The sequence below is a fragment of the Ranitomeya variabilis genome, chromosome 1 (genome assembly GCF_051348905.1).
Source record: "Ranitomeya variabilis isolate aRanVar5 chromosome 1, aRanVar5.hap1, whole genome shotgun sequence".
Taxonomy (NCBI): domain Eukaryota; kingdom Metazoa; phylum Chordata; class Amphibia; order Anura; family Dendrobatidae; genus Ranitomeya; species Ranitomeya variabilis.
The window spans coordinates 716415533-716438448 of NC_135232.1; the positions used below are offsets into that span (position 1 = coordinate 716415533).

The following is a 22916-nucleotide window of genomic DNA, read 5'->3' on the forward strand; positions in this document are numbered from 1 at the left end:
TGCTCAGCGAGTTCACCAAAGTCTTCACCGGGGAGCCTGGGAGGACGCACTTAGCTACTCACCATGTGGACACTGGTACTAATCCCCCAGTACGGCAGTCTGCATACCGGGTGTCAGCAGAGGTGAAGGCACACATGAGGGAACAGGTAGAAGAGATGCTGATCCTCAAGGTAATACAAAAATTCCAGAGTGCCTGGGCCTCGCCTGTAGTTCTCCAGAAAAAGGACCATACTACCCTTTTATGTGTAGACTACAGGAAATTAAATGTACTGACTACATGTGAGGTCTACCCCATCCAAGGATAGACGAGCTGTTAGAGCAGCGAGCTAAAGCATCGTACCTCACCATCGTGGAGCTAAGTAGGGGATATTGGCACATACCCCTGACCAGAGAAGCTCAGGAGAGGTCTGCCTTTATAAAGCCATTCGGGCTCTTTGAGTTTCTGGTGATGCAATTTGGTATGAAGAATGCCACCATTGAGAAGGAATGTTTGGCAACTGTGTGGGCTCTGCAGAAGCTGCAACTGTACCTCTATGGGCACAACTACACCATGATAACAGATCATAACCCATTGAGTTGGCTCAACAGAGTAGTTGGGGACAACGGGAAATTACTTAGATTGGAGTCTGATATTTCAGCAATATGATTTTACATTTCAGCATAAGAAAGGAATCGATCATGGCAATGCTGATGGTTTCTCTCGCCAAGGTGGGGCGGAACCAGATACGCGCTCGGGAGCTGACCTATAAGTTAACCCCCATGCACGTTCATAAGGAGGGAGGTGTGGTCAAATATGTATAGGTTTATATGTGTAACCAGCAGTAATTTAACATCTGTCCGGGGACTGCAGGTCTCACAGGGGGTCACAGCATATGGTATCCTGAGCAAGCAGTCTACTGTCTCCAATCTCGCCAGGGGGCCTTGCTGGGAGCCAGGAAAGGGAAACATTTCACACCTTCTAGCTCTTTTGAAGAGAGATGTCAATTACAGCCTGACACTATCTATCTGTGAGAAACTTTAGGAAAAGAGTCTTCAGAGGAAAATAATATATTCATTGGGGGAGCGGCCGTGGTCCAATCAAAAACAAGCAATTATAATATTAACCTGAGTGGCTGTTCTAGAAATCGGACCTCCAAGTTATCTCTATAAATTAGGCTTGTACGCATACAAAGTTGTTCACAGATTGAGGGCAGACAAGCTGATGTGTCCCATGTCATATTTGTCCCCCCGGAAGATGGCTGGACCATCACTGTAAATACACCATTGTAAATACACACCTGTGCTTTGTATCTCCCCACCTCATTGTAGATTGTAAGCGCTCACGAGCAGGGTCATCTTATTTTTGCTTTATTACTGTATTGTTAACGTTGTTACCTATGACTGTTGTGTTTGAAACTGTTAAACTGTAAAGCGCTGCGGAATATGTTGGCGCTATATAAATAAAGATTATTATTATTATTACAAAGTTAGGTATTTCTGTAAGTTTTCTCCTGTGTTTATTTTTATAATTGTTTTGCATATTTGTATGTCTTTTTATTCCCAAATTTTTACTTTTTTTTTTATTGTAAGCACTGTACCTTTTCTATTAGAGCATAAAACTTTAACTAGTTGAACCTTGTATGTTCTAAAGAATCCATAGCCTTAAACTGTGTGAGCCTTATGATTAGCAGACAGTAGTAGTAATATTTCCGGGACTCATTGCCCGTGTGTTCGGTGAGTGGTGGCAGCGTGTATGAGCGGGTGTGTGGCCTGGGTCGGTGTGTGATTTATGCTCCCATTACAGCATAGGACAGAGGTTGAACGCTGGACTGAGAGAGGGGAGAGATTAACCCTTGTAGGTGTAACCCCAAATCACGTGCCGAGAGCGGGTACGTGACAAATTGGTGGCAGCACGGTAGGATCTCTGACATCTAGGTTTATAGTACTCTTAGAAGCAGGGCAAAGCAAAGATCATAGAGGCACAAAAACAAACATGAAAACCTGGAATTGCTTCAATCCGCAAAATAACCATCAACATGACATTCAAGCAAGAGTTGCTGAATGTGGGACATTTTGGCTGCTCCCCCTTGTACAAGTACCTGAGCGGACACATTCAGGAGTCCAGAAGACGTTCCCTCTGATTCTGGATGAGTTAATTCTGCTGCAAACTCAAAGCCAAGTGGAAGATACCCCGTCATAAAGAACCTGGAAGGAGGTGGGACACACAATTATATCAGTAACCCCAACTTTAGATAAAACATGACTAGCACTCGTTATGAGAGGCGCATAATGCAGACTCACCCCAAACATCCCGCTGTAATGAAGACAAGCCAGAGGTAGCCAAGGTCCAGGGTGAACGTAAATACCAGCATCCCCACCAGTGAGAAGATGTACACCCCTAGGGTGGTCTGTCTGAAAGAAAGAGCCTGAGTGAGCAGCCCCCAAACCCTCCCCTTACTCACATTTAGCTTTTGTCCAGCTCACATTAGTGTCACCTCATTATATTTGCCCTCCCACAGTACTCACACCTCTGACTAGCACTAGCCCCAGTTTTCACACTTGCTCCCCCATACTCTTCACACTGACCCCCCCATTGTCACATTAATTTCTTATATTTGTATCCCTCATTCTTTTCACACTCACACCACATTCAAGTACCTGTCCCCTATTTTCTTCACACTCACTTGTAGGTTTTTGTTCTGTCCAACCAGAATCCAGTAACCAGGGCTCCGCACATTCCAGCTACAGTGATTGTCAGCCCGATGCGCCCGGCATTCACCTCTTCTCCCTGGCCAGAAGAGCAATCAGAGAATAACGGCAACACCAACCGGAGCACAAAACCGACACAATCCACTTACCGGATAGTGCTCAATCACCATGCGGTTCAGTAGAGTGGAAAGAGAGTAAAAGGCGCCAGTGTTAAGTCCTAAAAACATTCCAAAAAGAGCCACTGATTAAAAGCACTGATGATTCTCCACCTCCGGAGGGACGTAAGCAGCCACCCAGGGGCCGTAAAAGACTGTAAGACAAAAACACCGCCATGACCGGAAGTGCCCACTCAAAGACTCACCATACGACAAAACAAGTAGAATGAAGTTTGGGTTCTTCAGGAGAGACACAATGGAAAGCTTGTACGAATACTGGGCAGAAGAAGAATGCTGTACAGCCTGAGCCAACGTGGGGGGCAGTGGTGGGCGGTCCTGAAATACTGAAACCAACAGACAATAGTAAAAGTGTGGGGGGTGACAATTGCTACACCCAATGCAAAAAGCAAGTGCTCCCATGCACCATTATTCTATACACAATTTACACATTTCCATCATGTCCTGTATCTACTATTCCTGTACTGTACATACAGCTCTACACTACACCTCCATGCTCTTCTGTATCTGCTACTCCTGTGCTACACACAGCTCTACACTACACCTCCATCCTGCACTTTATCCACTATTCCTGTACCATACACAGCTCTACACTACACCTCCATCTCGCGTGTTTCCTACTATTCCTGTGCTGTACACAACTTTACACTACACCTCCATCCTATCTCGTATCTACCATTCTTGTACTGTGCACAGCTCTACACTACACCTCCATTCTGAACAGTATCTACTATTCTTGTGCTGTACAGCACCTACACCTCCATCCTGCCTGGTATCTACTATTCCTGTGCTGCACAGTCTATACTACACCTCCATCCTGTCCTGTGTCTGCTATCCCTGTACACTACACCTCCATCCTGTCCTGTGTCTACTATCCCTGTACACTACACCTCCATCCTGTCCTGTGTCTACTATCCCTGTACACTACACCTCCATCCTGTCCTGTGTCTACTATCCCTGTACACTACACCTCCATCCTGTCCTGTGTCTACTATCCCTGTACACTACACCTCCATCCTGTCCTGTGTCTACTATCCCTGTACACTACACCTCCATCCTGTCCTGTGTCTACTATCCCTGTACACTACACCTCCATCCTGTCCTGTGTCTACTATCCCTGTACACTACACCTCCATCCTGTCCTGTGTCTACTATCCCTGTACACTACACCTCCATCCTGTCCTGTGTCTACTATCCCTGTACACTACACCTCCATCCTGTCCTGTATCTACTATCCCTGTACACTACACCTCCATCCTGTCCTGTGTCTACTATCCCTGTACACTACACCTCCATCCTGTCCTGTATCTACTATCCCTGTACACTACACCTCCATCCTGTCCTGTGTCTACTATCCCTGTACACTACACCTCCATCCTGTCCGGTATCTACTATTCCTGTGCTACACACAGTCCTACACTACACCTCCATCCTGCCCGGTATCTACTATCCCTGTACACTACACCTCCATCCTGTCCTGTGTCTACTATCCCTGTACACTACACCTCCATCCTGCCCGGTATCTACTATCCCTGTACACTACACCTCCATCCTGTCCTGTGTCTACTATCCCTGTACACTACACCTCCATCCTGTCCTGTGTCTACTATCCCTGTACACTACACCTCCATCCTGTCCTGTATCTACTATCCCTGTACACTACACCTCCATCCTGTCCTGTGTCTACTATCCCTGTACACTACACCTCCATCCTGTCCTGTATCTACTATCCCTGTACACTACACCTCCATCCTGTCCTGTGTCTACTATCCCTGTACACTACACCTCCATCCTGTCCGGTATCTACTATTCCTGTGCTACACACAGTCCTACACTACACCTCCATCCTGCCCGGTATCTACTATCCCTGTACACTACACCTCCATCCTGTCCTGTGTCTACTATCCCTGTACACTACACCTCCATCCTGTCCTGTGTCTACTATCCCTGTACACTACACCTCCATCCTGTCCTGTGTCTACTATCCCTGTACACTACACCTCCATCCTGCCCGGTATCTACTATCCCTGTACACTACACCTCCATCCTGGCCTGTGTCTACTATCCCTGTACACTACACCTCCATCCTGCCCGGTATCCACTCTCCCTGTGCTATACACAGTATACACTCCATCTTTGCCTTATATCTTCTTTTCCTGTAATTTAGATTTGGATGATGCGCACCACAAATTACCAGGGTGAAGAGCAGACTCGCAGCTACCGCTGTCCCATAGAACATGATGCTAATGTGATGTGACAGCTTCTCTTTATCTTCTATGTTGGGAACCAGGACTGGGGGTAAAAGAAATCCCACTGCCACCCCGAGCTGTAAAACAGAGAGTTGGGAGATGAAAAGACGTTAGAAGATGCAGCATGGTGGACAAAATAGTTACGCTATGTACCGGGCGCAGTCACATGGCGGCACTGCATATTGCTCTCTCCCACCATGTCTGGCAACCTATCACATCTCCTGCTATGGAATTACATTCTTTGGACGACATCCCCTGAAGAACATACCTGATTGCCAAAAACTGCAAGAGAGCAGGCGGTGGAGACTTCGGTGGAGCTGAACCACACGGACGCAATGTGTGCGGGCATTCCCAGGATGAAGACTTGAGCCATCGAACATATTAACTGTCCAAACAGTGTGACACCATACAGATCCGGCCGGGCGCTGGCCGTCTTTATCCAGGCGCCCAGACAGTTGAGTCCTGATCCAACCAATGCAATGAGCCGCAGGCCACGAGTGTCCAGCAGCCAGGTCACCGGGAATATGAGCGGGATGTAGGTCAGCATGTAGGTCATGGACAGCCAGTCGATGGCAAGGCTGCTGACACCATAGTAGTCGATGAAGATATTACTGATGATCCCGTACTGCAGCCACTGGAAGGAGTTACACAGCGAGTAGGCGCTGAAGAGCAGCACCATCGGCCAGCGCCGGCCGTACAGCTTAGTCATATGACCCTCCTCCAGCCGCACAACCGCCCCATTGGAGACCCGATCATCAGCTGATCGCTTTTCTGATCCATCACCTCCGGGCTGCAGATCTTCCCCCGAGAGCCCGTCTGTCACCATTACTGTACAGCTTGTGAGATCACTGGACACAAGAGCTGACAGTTACTGCAAGAAAGCCCACTGACACAGTCTATCACTACTGCATGGCTCTCCTCTACGGGTGACAGTCTGCGTCATGGCGTGTCTCACCTCCTCTGACACTTGGGCTCGCAGTCTGACAGCTTGTATAGGCGACCGTCTCTAGAGGCCTTCTGTATGTGACAATCTCTCCCCTTATAGGTTCTATGGGCCCCCTCTAATCGGTCAGCCTCTACGGGCCCCCTCTAATCGGTCAGCCTCTACGGGCCCCCTCTAATCGGTCAGCCTCTACGGGCCCCCTCTAATCGGTCAGCCTCTACGGGCCCCCTCTAATCGGTCAGCCTCTACGGGCCCCCTCTAATCGGTCAGCCTCTACGGGCCCCCTCTTATCGGTCAGCCTCTACGGGCCCCCTCTAATCGGTCAGCCTCTACGGGCCCCCTCTTATCGGTCAGCCTCTACGGGCCCCCTCTTATCGGTCAGCCTCTACGGGCCCCCTCTTATCGGTCAGCCTCTACGGGCCCCCTCTTATCGGTCAGCCTCTACGAGCCCCCTCTTATCGGTCAGCCTCTACGGGCCCCCTCTTATCGGTCAGCCTCTACGGGCCCCCTCTTATCGGTCAGCCTCTACGGGCCCCCTCTTATCGGTCAGCCTCTTCGGGCCCCCTCTTATCGGTCAGCCTCTACGGGCCCCCTCTAATTGGTCAGCCTCTACGGGCCCCCTCTTATCGGTCAGCCTGGACAGACCTCTGTGTCACGTCCCTTCCTCTCTGTGGTCGGGTATCACATGGTTTTTCTTCCTCTTCTTTTCAGCATGTAAACTGGAATCAGATCCCGGCTGCTGCCCCGAATTCTGCGCTGGTCTCTCCAATCACTGCTCCCAACTTTCCGCGCTCTGCCCCGGTTTCTGCGCTGTCCTTTCTCCGCTGGTCTCCTCTTCCCAGGCTCTCCTCTCTGTGCCCCGGTTTCTGCGTTCCGGTCTCTTCTCTCCAGGCTTCTGACTCTCCGCTCTCTGCCCCGGACTCTCCGCTCACCGTCTCTACTAGTGGTTTCACCACTTAAACTTAGAGTCCCACACTGTGACCCCGCCCTCAACCCTGATAGGTCGGCAGTTACAAGAGAACATAATCTGGCCGCCTCCATGTAACACGTGGCCACCCGCAGCCACGCCCATGGAAGGTAACTTTTTTTCTAAATACCGCCAGCTGTTACGTCCTCAGGTTACCGCCCCCCAAACTCCAACTATTGTATCATACAGCAAAGCCAAGAGATACAAAGCAGCAGCAGATTATTGAGTGCCGCGCTGGAGTAATACTTTTCCATTAACAAATGCTGCATAAACAAGTCAACATAGCCTAATACAGGATGTAACTCAGGATCAGTAATGTATGTTCACAGTGACTGCACCAGCAGAATAGTGAGTGCAGCTCTGGGGTATAACACAAGATATAACTCAGGATCAGTAATGTAATGTATGTACACAGTGACTGCACCAGCAGAATAGTGAGTGCAGCTCTGGAGTATAATACAGGATGTAACTCAGGATCAGTAATGTAATGTATCTACACAGTCACTGCACCAGCGGAATAGTGAGTGCAGCTCTGGAGTATAATACAGGATGTAACTCAGGATCAGTAATGTAATTTATGTACACAGTGACTGCACCAGCAGAATAGTGAGTACAGCTCTGGAGGATAATACAGGATGTAACTCAGGATCAGTTCAGGATCAGTAATGTATGTACACAATGAAAAATTATCTCCATCGCTAGCAGATACCATGTCACGTTTGGAGAGCCCCTGTGTGCCTAAACATTGGAGCTCCCCCACAAGTGACCCCATTTTGGAAACTAGACCCCCCAAGGAACTTATCTAGAAGCATAGTGAGCACTTTAAACTCTCAGGTGCTTCACAAATTGATCCGTAAAAATTAAAAAGTACTTTTTTTTCACACAAAATTTCTTTTAGCCTCAATTTTTTCATTTTCACATGGGCAACAGGATAAAATGGATCCTAAAATTTGTTGGGCAATTTCTCCTGAGTACGCCGATACCTCATATGTGGGGGTAAACCACTGTTTGGGTGCACGGCAAGGCTCGGAAGGGGAGGCGTGCCATTTGACTTTTTGAATGGAAAATTAGCTCCAATCATTAGCGGACACCATGTCGCATTTGGAGAGCCCCTGTGTGCCTAAACATTGGAGCTCCCCTACAAGTGACCCCATTTTGGAAACTAGACCCCCCAAGGAACTTATCTAGATGCATAGTGAGCACTTATAACCCCCAGGTGCTTTACAGAAGTTTATAACGCAGAGCCGTGAAAATAAAAAATAATTTTTCTTTCCTCAAAAATGATTTTTAGCCCAGAATTTTTTATTTTCCCAAGGGTAATAGGAGAAATTGGACCCCAAATGTTGTTGTCCAGTTTGTCCTGAGTACGATGATACCCCATATGTGGGGGTAAACCACTGTTTGGGCACACGGCAGGGCTCGGAAGGGAAGGCACGCCATTTGGCTTTTTGAATGGAAAATTAGCTCCAATCATTAGCGGACACCATGTCGCGTTTGGAGAGCCCCTGTGTGCCTAAACATTGGAGCTCCCGCACAAGTGACCCCATTTTGGAAACTAGACCTCCGAAGGAACTAATCTAGATGTGTGGTGAGCACTTTGAACCCCCAAGTGCTTCACAGAAGTTTATAACGCAGAGCCATGAAAATAAAAAATAATTTTTCTTTTCTCAAAAATTATTTTTTAGCCCACATTTTTTTATTTTCCCAAGGGTAACAGGAGAAATTGGACCCCAAAAGTTGTTGTCCAGTTTTTCCTGAGTACGCTGATACCCCATATGTGGGGGTAAACCACTGTTTTGGCACACGTCGGGGTTTGTAAGGGAAGTAGTGACGTTTTAAAATGCAGACTTTGATGGAATGCTCTGCGGGCGTCAGGTTGCGTTTGCAGAGCCCCTGATGTGCTTAAACAGTAGGAACTCCCCACAAGTGACTCCATTTTGGAAACTAGACCCCCAAGGGAACTTATCTAGATGTGTGGTGAGCACTTTGAACCCCCAAGTGCTTCACAGAAGTTTATAACGCAGAGCCGTGAAATTAATAAATGTGTTTCCTTTCCTCAAAAATATTTTTTTAGCCCAGAATTTTTTATTTTTGCAAGGGTAACAGGAGAAATTTGACCCCAAAAGTTGTTTTCCAGTTTCTCCTGAGTACGCTGATACCCCATATGTGGGGGTAAACCACTGTTTGGGCACATGCCGGGGCTCGGAAGGGAAGTAGTGACGTTTTGAAATGCAGACTTTGATGGAATGGTCTGCGGGCATCATGTTACGTTTGCAGAGCCCCTGATATGCCTAAACAGTAGAAACCCCCCACAAGTGACCCCATTTTGGAAACTAGACCCCCCAAGGAACTTATCTAGATGTGTGGTGAGCACGTTCAACCCCCAAGTGCTTCACAGACGTTTACAATGCAGAGCCGTGAAAATAAAAAATCATTTTTCTTTCCTCAGAAAAGATGTTTTAGCAAGCAATTTTTTATTTTCACAAGGGTAACAGGAGAAATTGGACCCCAATATTTGTTGCCCAGTTTGTTGTGAGTACGCTGATACCCCATATGTGGGGGTAAACCACTGTTTGGGCACACGACAGGGCTCGGAAGGGAAGTAGTGACATTTGAAATGCAGACTTTGATGGAATGGTCTGCGGGCGTCACATTGCATTTGCAGAGCCCCTGATGTGCCTAAACAGTAGAAACACCCCACAAGTGACCCCATTTTGGAAACTAGACCCCCCAAGGAACTTATCTAGATGTGTGGTGAGCACGTTCAACCCCCAAGTGCTTCACAGAAGTTTATAACGCAGAGCCGTGAAAATAAAAAATAATTGTTCTTTCCTCAAAAATTATGTTTTAGCAAGTAATTTTTTATTTTTGCAAGGGTATCAGGAGAAATTGGACCCCAACAGTTGTTGCCCAGTTTGTCCTGAGTACGCTGGTACCCCAAATGTGGGGGTAAACCACTGTTTGGGCGCACGTCAGGGCTTGGAAGGGAGGGAGCACCATTTGACTTTTTGAACGCAAGATTGGCTGGAATCAATGGTGGCGCCATGTTGCGTTTGGAGACCCCTGATGTGCCTAAACAGTGGAAACCCCTCAATTCTAACTTCAACACTAACCCCAACACACCCCTAATCCTAATCCCAACTGTAGCCATAACCCTAATCACAACCCTAACCCCAACACACCCCTAACCACAACCCTAACCCCAACACACCTGTAACCCTAATTCCAATCCTAATCCTAACCCTAATCCCAACCCTAACCACAACTGTAACCCCAACACACCCCTAACCCTATCCGTAACCCTAACCACAAGCCTAATCTTAACCCTATTTCTAACCCTAGCCCTAATTCCAACCCTAACTCTAATTCCAACCCTAACTCTAAGGCTATGTGCCCACGTTGCGGATTCGTGTGAGATTTTTCCGCACGATTTTTGAAAACTCTGCAGGTAAAAGGCACTGCGTTTTACCTGCGGATTTACAGCAGATTTCCAGTGTTTTTTTTGTGCGGATTTCACCTGCGGATTCCTATTGAGGAACAGGTGTAAAACGCTGCGGAATCTGCACAAAGAATTGACATGCTGCGGAAAATACAACGCAGCGTTTCTGCACGGAATTTTCCACACCATGGGCACAGCGGATTTGGTTTTCCATAGGTGTACATGGTACTGTAAACCTGATGTAAAACTGCTATGAATTTGCAGCGGCCAATCCACTGCGGATCCGCGGCCAATCCGCTGCGGATCCGTGGCCAATCCGCTGCGGATCCGTGGCCAATCCGCTGCGGATCCGCGGCCAATCCGCTGCGGATCCGCAGCCAAGTCCGCACTGTGTGCACATGCCATAACCCTAACCCTACCCCTAACCCTACCCCTAACCCTAACCCTACCCCTAGTTCTAACCCTAGTTCTAACCCTAACCCTAGTGGAAAAAGAAAAAAAAATATTTTCTTTATTTTATTATTGTCCCTACCTATGGGGGTGATAAAGGGGGGGGGTTTATTTATTATTTTTTTTATTTTGATCGCTGTGATAGAACCTACCACAGCGATCAAAATGTACTTTGTAATGAATCTGCCAGCCGGCAGATTCGGCGGGCGCACTGAGCAGGGAGAAGACGGACCGACTTCGGGAGGCTCGGTAAGTATGAGGGGGTGGTGGGGGGGTGGATCGGAGCACGGGGGGGGATCGGAGGACGGGGGGAGCGGACAGGAGCACGGGGGAGCGGTCAGGAGCACGGGGGAGCGAACAGGGGGACGGAGGGGGGTACCGGACAGAACGGAGGACTGGGGAGGAGATCGGGGGCGGTGGGGGGGGCCAGAACATGATTTCCAGCCATGGCAGATGCTATTGCAGCATCGGCCATGGCTGGATTGCAATATTTCACCATTTTCATAGGTGAAATATTGCAAATTGCTCTGATTGGCTGTTGCACTTTCAACAGCCAATCAGAGCGATCGTAGCCACGTGGGGGCAAAGCCACCCCCCCCCTAGGCTGAAGTACAACTCCCCCTCTCCCTGCAGATCGGGTAAAATAGGAGTTAACCCGTTCACCCGATCTGCAGGGATGCGATCATTCCATGACGCCACGCATCTGTGCAGATGTCATTGATTTTTTGCGGACCGTGTCTCCGTGTGCCAAACACGGAGACATGTCAGTGTTCGTGGGAGCGCACGTATTACACGGACCCATTAAAGTCAATGGGTCCGTGTAAAACACGTACCTCACACGGACGTTCTCCATGTGGCGTGCAGGAGACAGCGCTACAGTAAGCGCTGTCCCCCCCACATGGTGCTGAAGCCGCGATTCATATCTTCTGTGCAGCAGCGTTTGCTGCATAGAAGATATGAATAATAGTGTTTAAAAGAAAGATCTATCTGTCCGCCGCCCTCCCACCCCCTGTGCGCCCCCCCGCTGTTCTGAAAATACTCACCCGCCTCCCTCGCAGTGTCCTTTCCTGGCCGCTCCTTCTACTGTATGCGGTCACGTGGGGCCGCCGATTACAGTCATGAATATGTGGCTCCACCTCCCATAGGGGTGGAGCCGCCTATTCATGACTGTAAATGAGCGGCCCCATGTGACCGCATACAGGAGAAGGTGCAGCCAGGACAGGAAGCAGCGACAGCCAACGAGGGAAGCGGGTGAGTATTTTCAGAACAGCGGGGGGGCGCACAGGGGGTGGGAGGGCGGCGGACAGATAGATCTTTCTTTTAAACACTATTATTCATATCTTCTATGCAGCAAACGCTGCTGCTGGCAAGATATGAATCGCGGCTTCAGCACCAGATGCTGGTATGTGTGGTACCCAGCACGGTGCGTGTGGTACCCAGTGGGCACACGGGCGGCACACGTGTGCCGCAAGTGTGCCACACTGATGTACACCAGAAACGTAGGGGCACACGGACACGGATAATTCCAGTACCGATTGTTTCCGGTACCGGAATTATCTGGACGTGTGGGACAGGCCTTAGGAAGCAAACAGGGTTCTACTCACGCTACCGGGGCGTGGTAAAGCCATTAGATGCACCTTAAGAAGTGCCAACTATTTGCAAGGGAGGTTTTTTTTTCGTTAATTCACCGTCCATTACCCTACTGTCCATTTAATCTTTTAGTAAACATTAATCAACATTTTTTACCCCTTAGTGACAGAGCCAATTTGGTACTTAATGACCGAGCCAATTTTTACAATTCTGACCACTGTCACTTTATGAGGTTATAACTCTGGAACGCTTTAACAGATCATGCTGATTCTGAGATTGTTTTTTCGTGACATATTGTACTTCATGTTAGTGGTAACATTTCTTCGATATTACTTGCGATTATTTATGAAAAAAATGTAAATATGGCAAAAAAATGTAAAATTTTGCAATTTTCAAACTTTGTATTTTTATTCCCTTAAATCAGAGAGATATGTCACGAAAAATAGTTAAAGGGAACCTGTCACCTGAATTTGGCGGGACCAGTTTTGGGTCATATGGGCGGGGTTTTCAGGTGTTTGATTCACCCTTTCCTTACCCGCTGGCTGCAATATTGGATTGAAGTTCATTCTCTGTCCTCCGGAGTACACGCCTGCGCAAGGCAAGATTGCCTCCATATGACCCTTTAATAAATAACATTTCCCACATGTCTACTTTACATCAGCACAATTTTGAAAAAAATTTATTTTGTTAGGGAGTTATAAGGGTTAAAAGTTGACCAGCAATTTCTCATTTTTACAACAGCATTTTTTTTAGGGACCACATTACATTTGAAGTCATTTTGAGGGGTCTATATGATAGAAAATAACCAAGTGTGACACCATTCTAAAAACTGCACCCCTCAAGGTGCTCAAAACCACATTCAAGAAGTTTATTAACCCTTTACGTGCTTCACAGGAACTGAAACAATGTGGAAGGAAAAAATGAACATTTAACTTTTTTTTGCAAACATTTTACTTCAGAACCATTTTTTTATTTTCACAAGTGTAAAAACAGAAATGTATCCATAAATTTTGTTGTGCAATTTCTGCTGAATACGCCGATACCCCATATGTGGGGGTAAACCACTGTTTGGGCGCACTGCAGAGCTTGGAAGAGAAGGAGCGCAGTTTGACTTTTTCAGTGCAGAATTGGCTGGAATTGAGATCGGATGTCATGTCGCGTTTGGAGAACCCCTGATGTGCCTAAACAGTGGAAACTCCCACAAGTGACACCATTTTGGAAACTAGACCACTTAAGGAACTTATCTAGATGTGTGGTGAGCACTTTGAGCCCCCAAGTGCTTCACAGAAGTTTATAAAGTAGAGCCGTGAAAATAAAAAATCGCATTTGTTTACACAAAAATGATCTTTTTGCCCCAAAATTTTTATTTTCACAAGGGTAACAGGAAAAATTAGACCACAAAAGTTGTTGTGCAATTTTTCCTGAGTACGTCGATACCCCATATGTGGGGGTAAACCACTGTTTGGGCACACCGCAGAGCTTGGAAGAGAAGGAGTGCCGTTTTACTTTTTCAATGTAGAATTAGCTGGAATTGAGATCGGACGCCATGTCGCGTTTGGAGATCCCCTGATGTACCTAAACAGTAGAAACCCCGCACAAATGACCCCATTTTGGAAACTAGACCCCTTAAGGAACTTATCCAGGTGTGTGGTGATCACTTTAAACCCCCAAGTGCTTCACAGAAATTTATATCGTAGAGCCGTGAAAATAAAAAATCCTTTTTTTTTCCTCAAAAATGATTTTTAGCCTGCAATTTTTTATTTTCTCAAGGGTAACAGGAGACATTGGACCCCAAAATCTATTTACCAGTTTGTCCTGAGTACGCTGATATCCCATACGTGGGGGGGGCACTGTTTGGGCACCCATCGGGGCTCGGAAGGGAAGGAGCGCCGCTTGGAATGCAGACTTTGATGGGATGGTCTGCGGGCGTCATGTTGCATTTGCAGAGCTCCTGATGTACCTAAACAGTAGAAATCCCCCACAAGTGACCCCATTTTGGATACTAGACCCCCCAAAGAGCTTATCTAGATGTGTGGTGAGCACTATGAACCCCCAACTGCTTCACAGAAGTTTATAATGTAGAGCCATGAAAATAAAAAAAATCATATTTTTTCCACAAAAATGATCTTTTCACCTCCAAATTTTTACTTTCACAAGGGTAACAGGAGAAATAGGACCCCAAAAGTTATTGTACAATTTATGCAGAGTAGGCTGATACCCCATATGTGGGGGTAAACCAATGTTTGGGCGCATGGCAGAGCTCGGAAGGGAAGGAGCGCCGTTTTGAAATGCAGACTTTGATAGAATGGTCTGCGGGCGTTATGTTGCGTTTGCAGAGCCCCTGATGTACCTAATCAGTAGAAACCCCCACAAGTGACCCCATTTTGGAAACTAGACCCTCCAAGGAACTTATCTAGATGTGTGGTGAGAACTTTGAATGCCCAAGTGCTTCACAGAAGTTTATAATGCAGAGTCGTGAAAATAAAAAAAATAAAACATTTTCCACAAAAAAGATTTTTTAGCCAAGTTTTTATTTTCACAAGGGTAACAGGAGAAAGTGGACCCCAAAAGTTGTTGTCCAATTTATCCCGAGTACGCTGATGCCCCAAATGTGGGGGTAAACCACTGTTTGGGCACACGGCAGAGCTCAGAAGGGAGGGAGCACCATTTGACTTTTTGAGCACAAAATTGGCTGTGGCGTTTGGAGACCCCCTGATGTACCTAAACAGTGGAAACCCCCCCAATTCTAACTCCAACCCTAACACCAACACACCCCTAACTCTAATCCCAACCCGATCCATAATCCTAATCACAACCCTAAAGATAATCACAACCCTAACCCCAAAACAACCATAACCCAAATCAGAACCCTAAATCCAACACACCCCTAATCCTAATCTCAACCCTAACCTCAAACCTAACCCTAATCCCAATACACCCCTAACCCTAATCCCAACCCTAATCTTAACCCTAATCCCAAACCTAACCCTAATCCCAAACATAACCCTAATGCCAACCCTAATCCAAACCCTAACCCTAATCCCAACTCTAACCCTAACTTTAGCCGCAACCCTAGTCCTAACTTTAGCCCCAACCCTAGCCCTAACTTTAGCCCCAACCCTAACCCTAAGTTTACCCCAACCCTAACCCTAAATTTAGCCCCAACCCTAACCCTAGATTTACCCCAACCCTAACCCCAAATTTAGCCCCAACCCTAAGCCTAACCCTAACTTTAGCCCCGACCCTAACCCTAAATTTAGCCCCAACCCTAACCCTAACTTTTAGCCCCAACCCTAACCCTAACCCTAATTTTAGCCCCAGCTCCTCTAGCTGCCGGCCGGCAGATCATTTTCTTTCCGGAGGAAGAAGCCGGCGGCCAGGAGAGGACACAGGAGGACCCAGGGACACCGGTAAGTATAACAGGGTCCCCGATCACATCAGAGGACAGAGAATTACACATCGCTTTTTTTTTTTTCGGTCGCCGGTAAACAGTTAATTACCGGCGATCGCAAAACAGGGGTCGGTAAAAAGATCATGTTCTTTGGGGTCTCGGCTACCCCCGGCAGCCGAGACCCCAAAGATCTTCCGGGTGCCGGCCGGCGGGCGCATGCGCAGTGCATTTTTTGGCCGGAACAAGATGGCGGCGCCCATCAGGAGGCACGAGGAGCACCGGGGGAGACAGGTGAGTATCGGGGGGCGATCGGGGACCCCATTTCTCTGTCCTCTGATGTGCGATCACATCGGAGGACAGAGAAATTAAATGGGAAACCGCGTTTTTGGGGGTTTTTTTGCGACCGCCGGTAAACGGTTAATTACCGGCGATCACAACCCGGGGGTTGGTAAAAACCCCCCCGAATCATGTTATCTGGGGTCTCGGGTACCCCCGGTAACCAAGACCCCAGAGAAAATCCGACTCTGGGGGGCGCTATTCACTTTTTCCACAGTGCCGTTAATTAACGGCGCTGTGGTTAAAGTACCCTTAACTGCCGCCGTTAAAAGGGGTATCGGCGGTCGTTAAGGGGTTAAACAGGTAGCAATAATTATTGGCATCTTACATATTAGTCCCTGTAACGGGCTGGTATCTGACCTCTGTTACTACGGTAAGTAACACAAAGGATATTATCCAAGGTAAAAATAGTAAAGATAACAATAACAAGAAATTAAAACCAATTTTCAAATATCAATAAATACCAAGGAAACACCAGTGTGTAAAGAAAAACAAGTGGAACCCACTCAAAATAGAGAATTAATCCATGCACCAGACTGGTTAAAATGTCAGAGATCACCAAGGCAGGAAATATAAAAAGTAATATCACTTTATTTATAATTAAATTGACAAAAACAACATATAATTGATGTGCATGTATCAAGGTAAAAATTGCAAAGGGTAAATAATAATATAAAAAAAATAAAAAATGAATATATGAGAAACCAATTTGCATTCAGCGGATAAGGTAATATCACAGATCCATATATATATATTTAAAAATTTAAAACTCCCAAAATTTAATTAAAGAACATAATTTCAAACATGTGTTAGTAAAGCACCAACAATATGTGCCGAATGTGTAACAGATTAAAACTGCACTAGTGTAAATAGATCAATTTACATCTTGCTATATCATTAGATGTATATAAAGAAGGGGTAATAAATAAATAAATAAGGTGCAAGTGCAAACCAATTCATACATAAAAAAGAGACATGTGCTTGCAAATTCAATAGTACACAAAGTGCTGATGCTAAATGAATATATATAGATGCTCCCAAGAGTAAATTGGAAATGGTGAGTATACCTTTAAGTGCCGCTGGCCTTGATAACACGCACCCCGACGCGCGTTTCGGAATGGAGATTCCTTCGTCAGGGGGTGTTATGTATGGCAAAAAGTGGGTTTATATACACGAGTTTGTGTATTAACCCTAAAGTGATGGCAGGGAATATAAGTGTGTGTATGTGAAATGAAGGAATAAGGGAATTATGAGTGCAAGGGAATAAGTGAGAATAGTGCAAAAAATATATATATAAAATCAATACTACTATACACAATAATTGCAAGCTATAAAGTGGAATTCAAATCATATATATATAATTATAAATAACCACTAACCATAAGTACTTGATTACATGTGGATATTATACATATAGAATAGTATAAGGCCAAAATAGTAAAAAATAAATAAATAATACAATAAAATATTATTGAAAAAATTATATACAGTACAGACCAAAAGTTTGGACACACCTTCTCATTTAAAGATTTTTCTGTATTTTCATGACTGTGAAAATTGTACATTCACACTGAAGGCATCAAAACTATGAATTAACATATGTGGAATTATATATATACTAGATGGTGGCCCGATTCTAACGCATCGGGTATTCTAGAGTATGCATGTCCACGTAGTATATTGCCCATTTACGTAGTATATTGCCCAGTCACGTAGTATATTGCCCAGCGACGTAGTATATTGCCCAGCTACATAGTATACAGCACAGCGACGTAGGATATTTAGCAGCTACGCAGTATATTGCACAGAGCCACGTAGGATATTGCACAGCTTTGTAGTATATTGCCCAGCCTTGTAGTATACAGCAGAGCCACGTAGAATATTGCCCAGTGACGTAGTATATTACCGAGGCACGTATAGGGCCAAAAAATAAAAAATAAACATACTCACCTAACGATCTGAGGGCCCCTTGTAGTGTATCATACTCACCATTCTTGTCGCTGCTCCTCTGCGTCCTGCCTCCTCTTCCTGGGATCCTGTGCAGATGGTAGTGGTCGGCTTCAGGAAAATGGCCACTGGATGCTGCGCGTGCGCAGATCGAGATCGCGGCGGCCATTTTCCTGAAGCCGAGTTCCATTCCAAGTGCCAGGGCTGGTGGGAGCAGGACCTATGAAGACGTCGCGGTCACATGACCGTGACGTCACGGCAGGTCCTTGCCGCACACCAGCCCTGGGACGGGACCGCAGCGCAAGCTGACGCTTGTAATGGAGCGGTCCGGGGAGCGTGGTGAGGAGCGAGAAAGGCGGCGGAGGGTGAGTATAGCAGGTTTTTTTTTTTTATTTATTATTTTTAACATTACATTTTGTACTATTGATGCCGCATAGGCAGCGTCAATAGTACAAAGTTGGGGACACACAGGGTTAATAGCAGCGGTAACGGAGTGCGTTACCCGCGGCATAACGCGGTCCATTACCGCCGGCATTAACCCTGTGTGTGCGCTGTATGCAGGCGCCAGCAGTGAGTGCCGGGAGTAAGCAGCCATTTTTTTCTGGACTGTGCGCGTCGCTGATTGGTCGCGGCAGCCATGACAGGCAGCTGCCGAGACCAATCAGCGAACGAATAACGGTGACAGACAGAAGGACAGACGGAAGTACCCTTAGACAATTATATAGTAGATTACATTCACACTGAAGGCATCAACACTATGAATTAACACATGTGGAATTATATACATAACAAAAAAATGTGAAACAACTGAAAATATGTCTTATATTCTAGGTTCTTCAAAGTAGCCACCTTTTGCTTTGATGACTGCTTTGCACACTCTTGGCATTCTCTTGATGAGCTTCAAGAGGTAGTCACCAGAAATAGTTTTCACTTCACAGGTGTGCCCTGCAGGGTCGGACTGGGACTAAAATTCAGCCCTGGCATTTGAAGTTACACAGGCCCACTTGTCACATGGTGACCGTATAATATCTTTGTACACCTGTAGGTTAATAATCTTTATTTTAATAATCTTTATTTTTATATAGCGCTAACATATTACGCAGCGCTTTACACATTATCATCGCTGTCCCCGATGGGGCTCACAATCTAAATTCCCTATCAGTATGTCTTTGGAATGTGGGAGGAAACCCACGCAAACACGGAGAGAACATACAAACTCTTTGCAGATGTTGTCCAAGGTGGGATTAGAACACGACTATATGACATATAATCCGCCCCCACCACATTATCACACATAATCCCGCCCCCACTACATTACCACAGATAATCCCGCCCCACCACCACATTACCATACATAATCCCGCCCCCACCACATTACCACACATAATCCTGCCCCACCACATCACCACACATAATCCCGCCCCCACCACATCACCACACATAATCCCGCCCCCCACCCCATTACCACACATAATCCCACCCCCCACCACATCACCACACATAATCCCACCCTCCCACCACATTACACTCGCTAATCCCGCCCCCTGTACAGTAGCTCCACCCCCACCACATCACCACACATAATCCCGACCCCCACCCCATTACCACACACAATCCCACCCCCACCACATTACCACACACAATCCCGCCCCCCACCATATTACCACACACAATCCGCACCACATCACCACACACAATCCCGACCCCCACATCAACACAAATATTCCCTCCGGCCCACCACATCACCACACATAATCCCACCTCCCCACCACTTCACCACACATAATCCCGCCACCAAACACATCACCATGCATAATCCCGCCCCCCAACACATCACCACACATAATCCCGCCCACCCACCACATCACCAGACATAATCCCGCCCCCCCACCACATCACCACATATAATCCCACCCCCCACCACATCACCACGCATAATCCCGCCCCCAACACATCACCACGCAAAATCTCGCCCCCAACACATCACCACACATAATCCTGCCCCCAACACATCACCACACATAATCCCGTCCCACACCACATCACCACACATAATCCCGCCCCCCACCACATCACCACACATAATCCCGCCCCCACCACATCACCACACATAATCCCACCCCCCACCACATCACCACACATAATCCCACCCACCACCACATCACCACACATAATCCCACCCCCCACCACATCACCACAGATAATCCCATCCCCCCACCACATTATTACACATAATCCCGCCCCCACCACATCACCACACATAATCCTACCCCCCACGACAGGTAATCCCACCCCCCACCACATCACCACACAAAATCGCGTCCCCCCACCACACATAATCCCGCCCCCCACCACATCACCACACATAATCCCGAGCCCCACCACATCACCACACATAATCCCGCCCCCCACCACATCACCACACATAATCCCACCCCCACGCCACATTACCACACATAAACCCGCCCCCCCACCACATTACCACAGATAATCCTGCCCCCCACCACATTATCACACATAATCCTGCCCCCCCACCACATTACCAGAGATAATCCCGCCCCACCACATTACCACACATAATCCCACCCCCCACCACATTACCACACATAATCCCGCCCCCACATTACCACACATAATCCTGCCCCCCACCACATCACCACACATAATCCCGCCCCCCACCACATCACCACACATAATACCGCCCCCCCACCACATCACCACACATAATCCTGCCCCCCACCACATTACCACAGATAATCCCGCCCCCACCACATTACCACACATAATCCCGCCCCCCACCACATTACCACAGATAATCCCACCCCACCACATTACCACATAATCCCGCCACCCACCACATTACCACACATAATCTCCCCTCCACCACATCACCACACATAATCCCGCCCCCCACCACATCACCACACATAATCCCGCCCCCACCACATCACCACACATAATCCCGCCCCCCACCACATCACCACACATAATCCCGCCCCCCATCACATCACCACACATAATCCCGCCCCCCACCACATTACCACAGATAATCCCGCCCCCCCACCACATTATCACACATAATCCCGCCCCCCCACATTACCACACGAGGCTCTGTCCCCACACATTACCACACGAGGCTCTGTCCCCCCACATTACCACACGAGGCTCCGTCCCCACACATTACCACACGAGGCTCCATTCCCCCACATTACCACACGAGGCTCCGTTCCCCCACATTACCACACGAGGCTCCGTCCCCGCACATTACCACACGAGGCTCCGTCCCCACACATTGCCACATGAAGCTCCGTCCCCACACATTACCACACGAGGCTCCATTCCCCCACATTACCACACGAGGCTCCGTCCCCGCACATTACCACACGAGGCTCCGTCCCCACACATTACCACACGAGGTTGCGTCCCCCCACATTACCACACACAGCACTTCCTTTCTATGCAATTCAACCACTTCAACCAAGGTAAACGTACATTTAATTGCATAATCACCAGCAGCGTTAATTAGATAGCAATGAGCGTGCCGAGCGTTAGGTGGCTGGAAACAGCTAGTATATTATAATATGCACCTCAGTCCTCCATATAGTATAATACACTCCTCAGTCCTCCATATAGTATAATACACTCCTCAGTCCTCCATATAGTATTATACACTCCACATAGTCCTCCGTATAGTATAATACACTCCTCATAGACCTCCATATATTAAAATACACTGCAATTCCTCCATATAGTATAATACACTCCTCAGTCCTCCAAATAGTATAATACATTCCTCAGTCCTCCAAATAGTATAATACATTCCTCATTGTGGTCCATATAGTATAATGCCCCGCCATTTTCATCCATGTAGTACAATTAACTTCCCATAGTATAATGTACCCCATAGTTCTTCATATAGTATAATGTATTCCCCATAGTCCTCGATACAGTATAATGCTGCCCACATATAGTACAATGATGCCACCCCAGAGTATAATGCAGCCACCCCACAGTATATATTGTAGCCCCCTGAGTATAATGTAACCCTCCAGAGAATATAATGCAGCCCCCTCTTATAGGGCATAATGCAGCCTCCCATAGAATATAATGTAGCCCCTCTATAGAATATAATACAGCACCCCATAGAATATAATACAGCCCTCCCACATAGAATGTAATACAGCCATCCCCCATAGAATAATAACAATAATAATAATAATAAATTTTATTTATATAGCGCCAACATATTCCGCAGCGCTTTACAACTTATAGAGGGGACTTGTACAGACAATACTGTAGACATTACAGCATAACAGAAATCACAGTTCAAAACAGATACCAGTAGGAATGAGGGCCCTGCTCGCAAGCTTACAAACTATGAGGAAAAGGGGAGACACGAGAGGCGGATGGTAACAATTGCTTTAGTTATTTGGACCAGCCATAGTGTAAGGCTCGGGTGTTCATGTAAAGCTGCATGAACCAGTTAACTGCCTAAGTATGTAGCAGTACAGACACAGAGTGCTATTAACTGCATAAAGTGTATGAGAACATGATGCAAGGAACCTGATTATGTTTATTTATATTTATTTATTTATTTTTTTATTAGGCCACACAGGGATAGTTAGGTTAATGCGTTGAGGCGGTAGGCCAGTCTGAACAAATGCGTTTTTAGGGCACGCTTAAAACTGTGGGGATTGGGGATTAATCGTATTAACCTGGGTAGTGCATTCCAAAGAATCGGCG

At 46.9% G+C, this 22916-nt stretch overlaps 1 protein-coding gene across 2 annotated transcripts in view; it reads right to left on the minus strand.

Annotated features, from left to right (window-relative positions):
* The window catches only part of FLVCR2 (FLVCR choline and putative heme transporter 2), a 19728-nt gene extending 12737 nt beyond the window's left edge, over positions 1-6991 (minus strand). For both annotated transcript variants that reach the window (XM_077267547.1, XM_077267546.1), the window contains exons 1-7: positions 5379-6991; positions 5046-5187; positions 3050-3187; positions 2838-2905; positions 2664-2767; positions 2281-2391; positions 2079-2184 (exon numbers count right to left, since the gene is read on the minus strand). In XM_077267547.1, coding sequence (XP_077123662.1) covers positions 2079-2184; positions 2281-2391; positions 2664-2767; positions 2838-2905; positions 3050-3187; positions 5046-5187; positions 5379-5936 — 1227 coding nt within the window. In that variant the 5' untranslated portion in view covers positions 5937-6991. The remainder of the gene's footprint in view (positions 1-2078; positions 2185-2280; positions 2392-2663; positions 2768-2837; positions 2906-3049; positions 3188-5045; positions 5188-5378) is intronic.
* Between the last annotated feature and the right edge of the window lie 15925 nt (positions 6992-22916).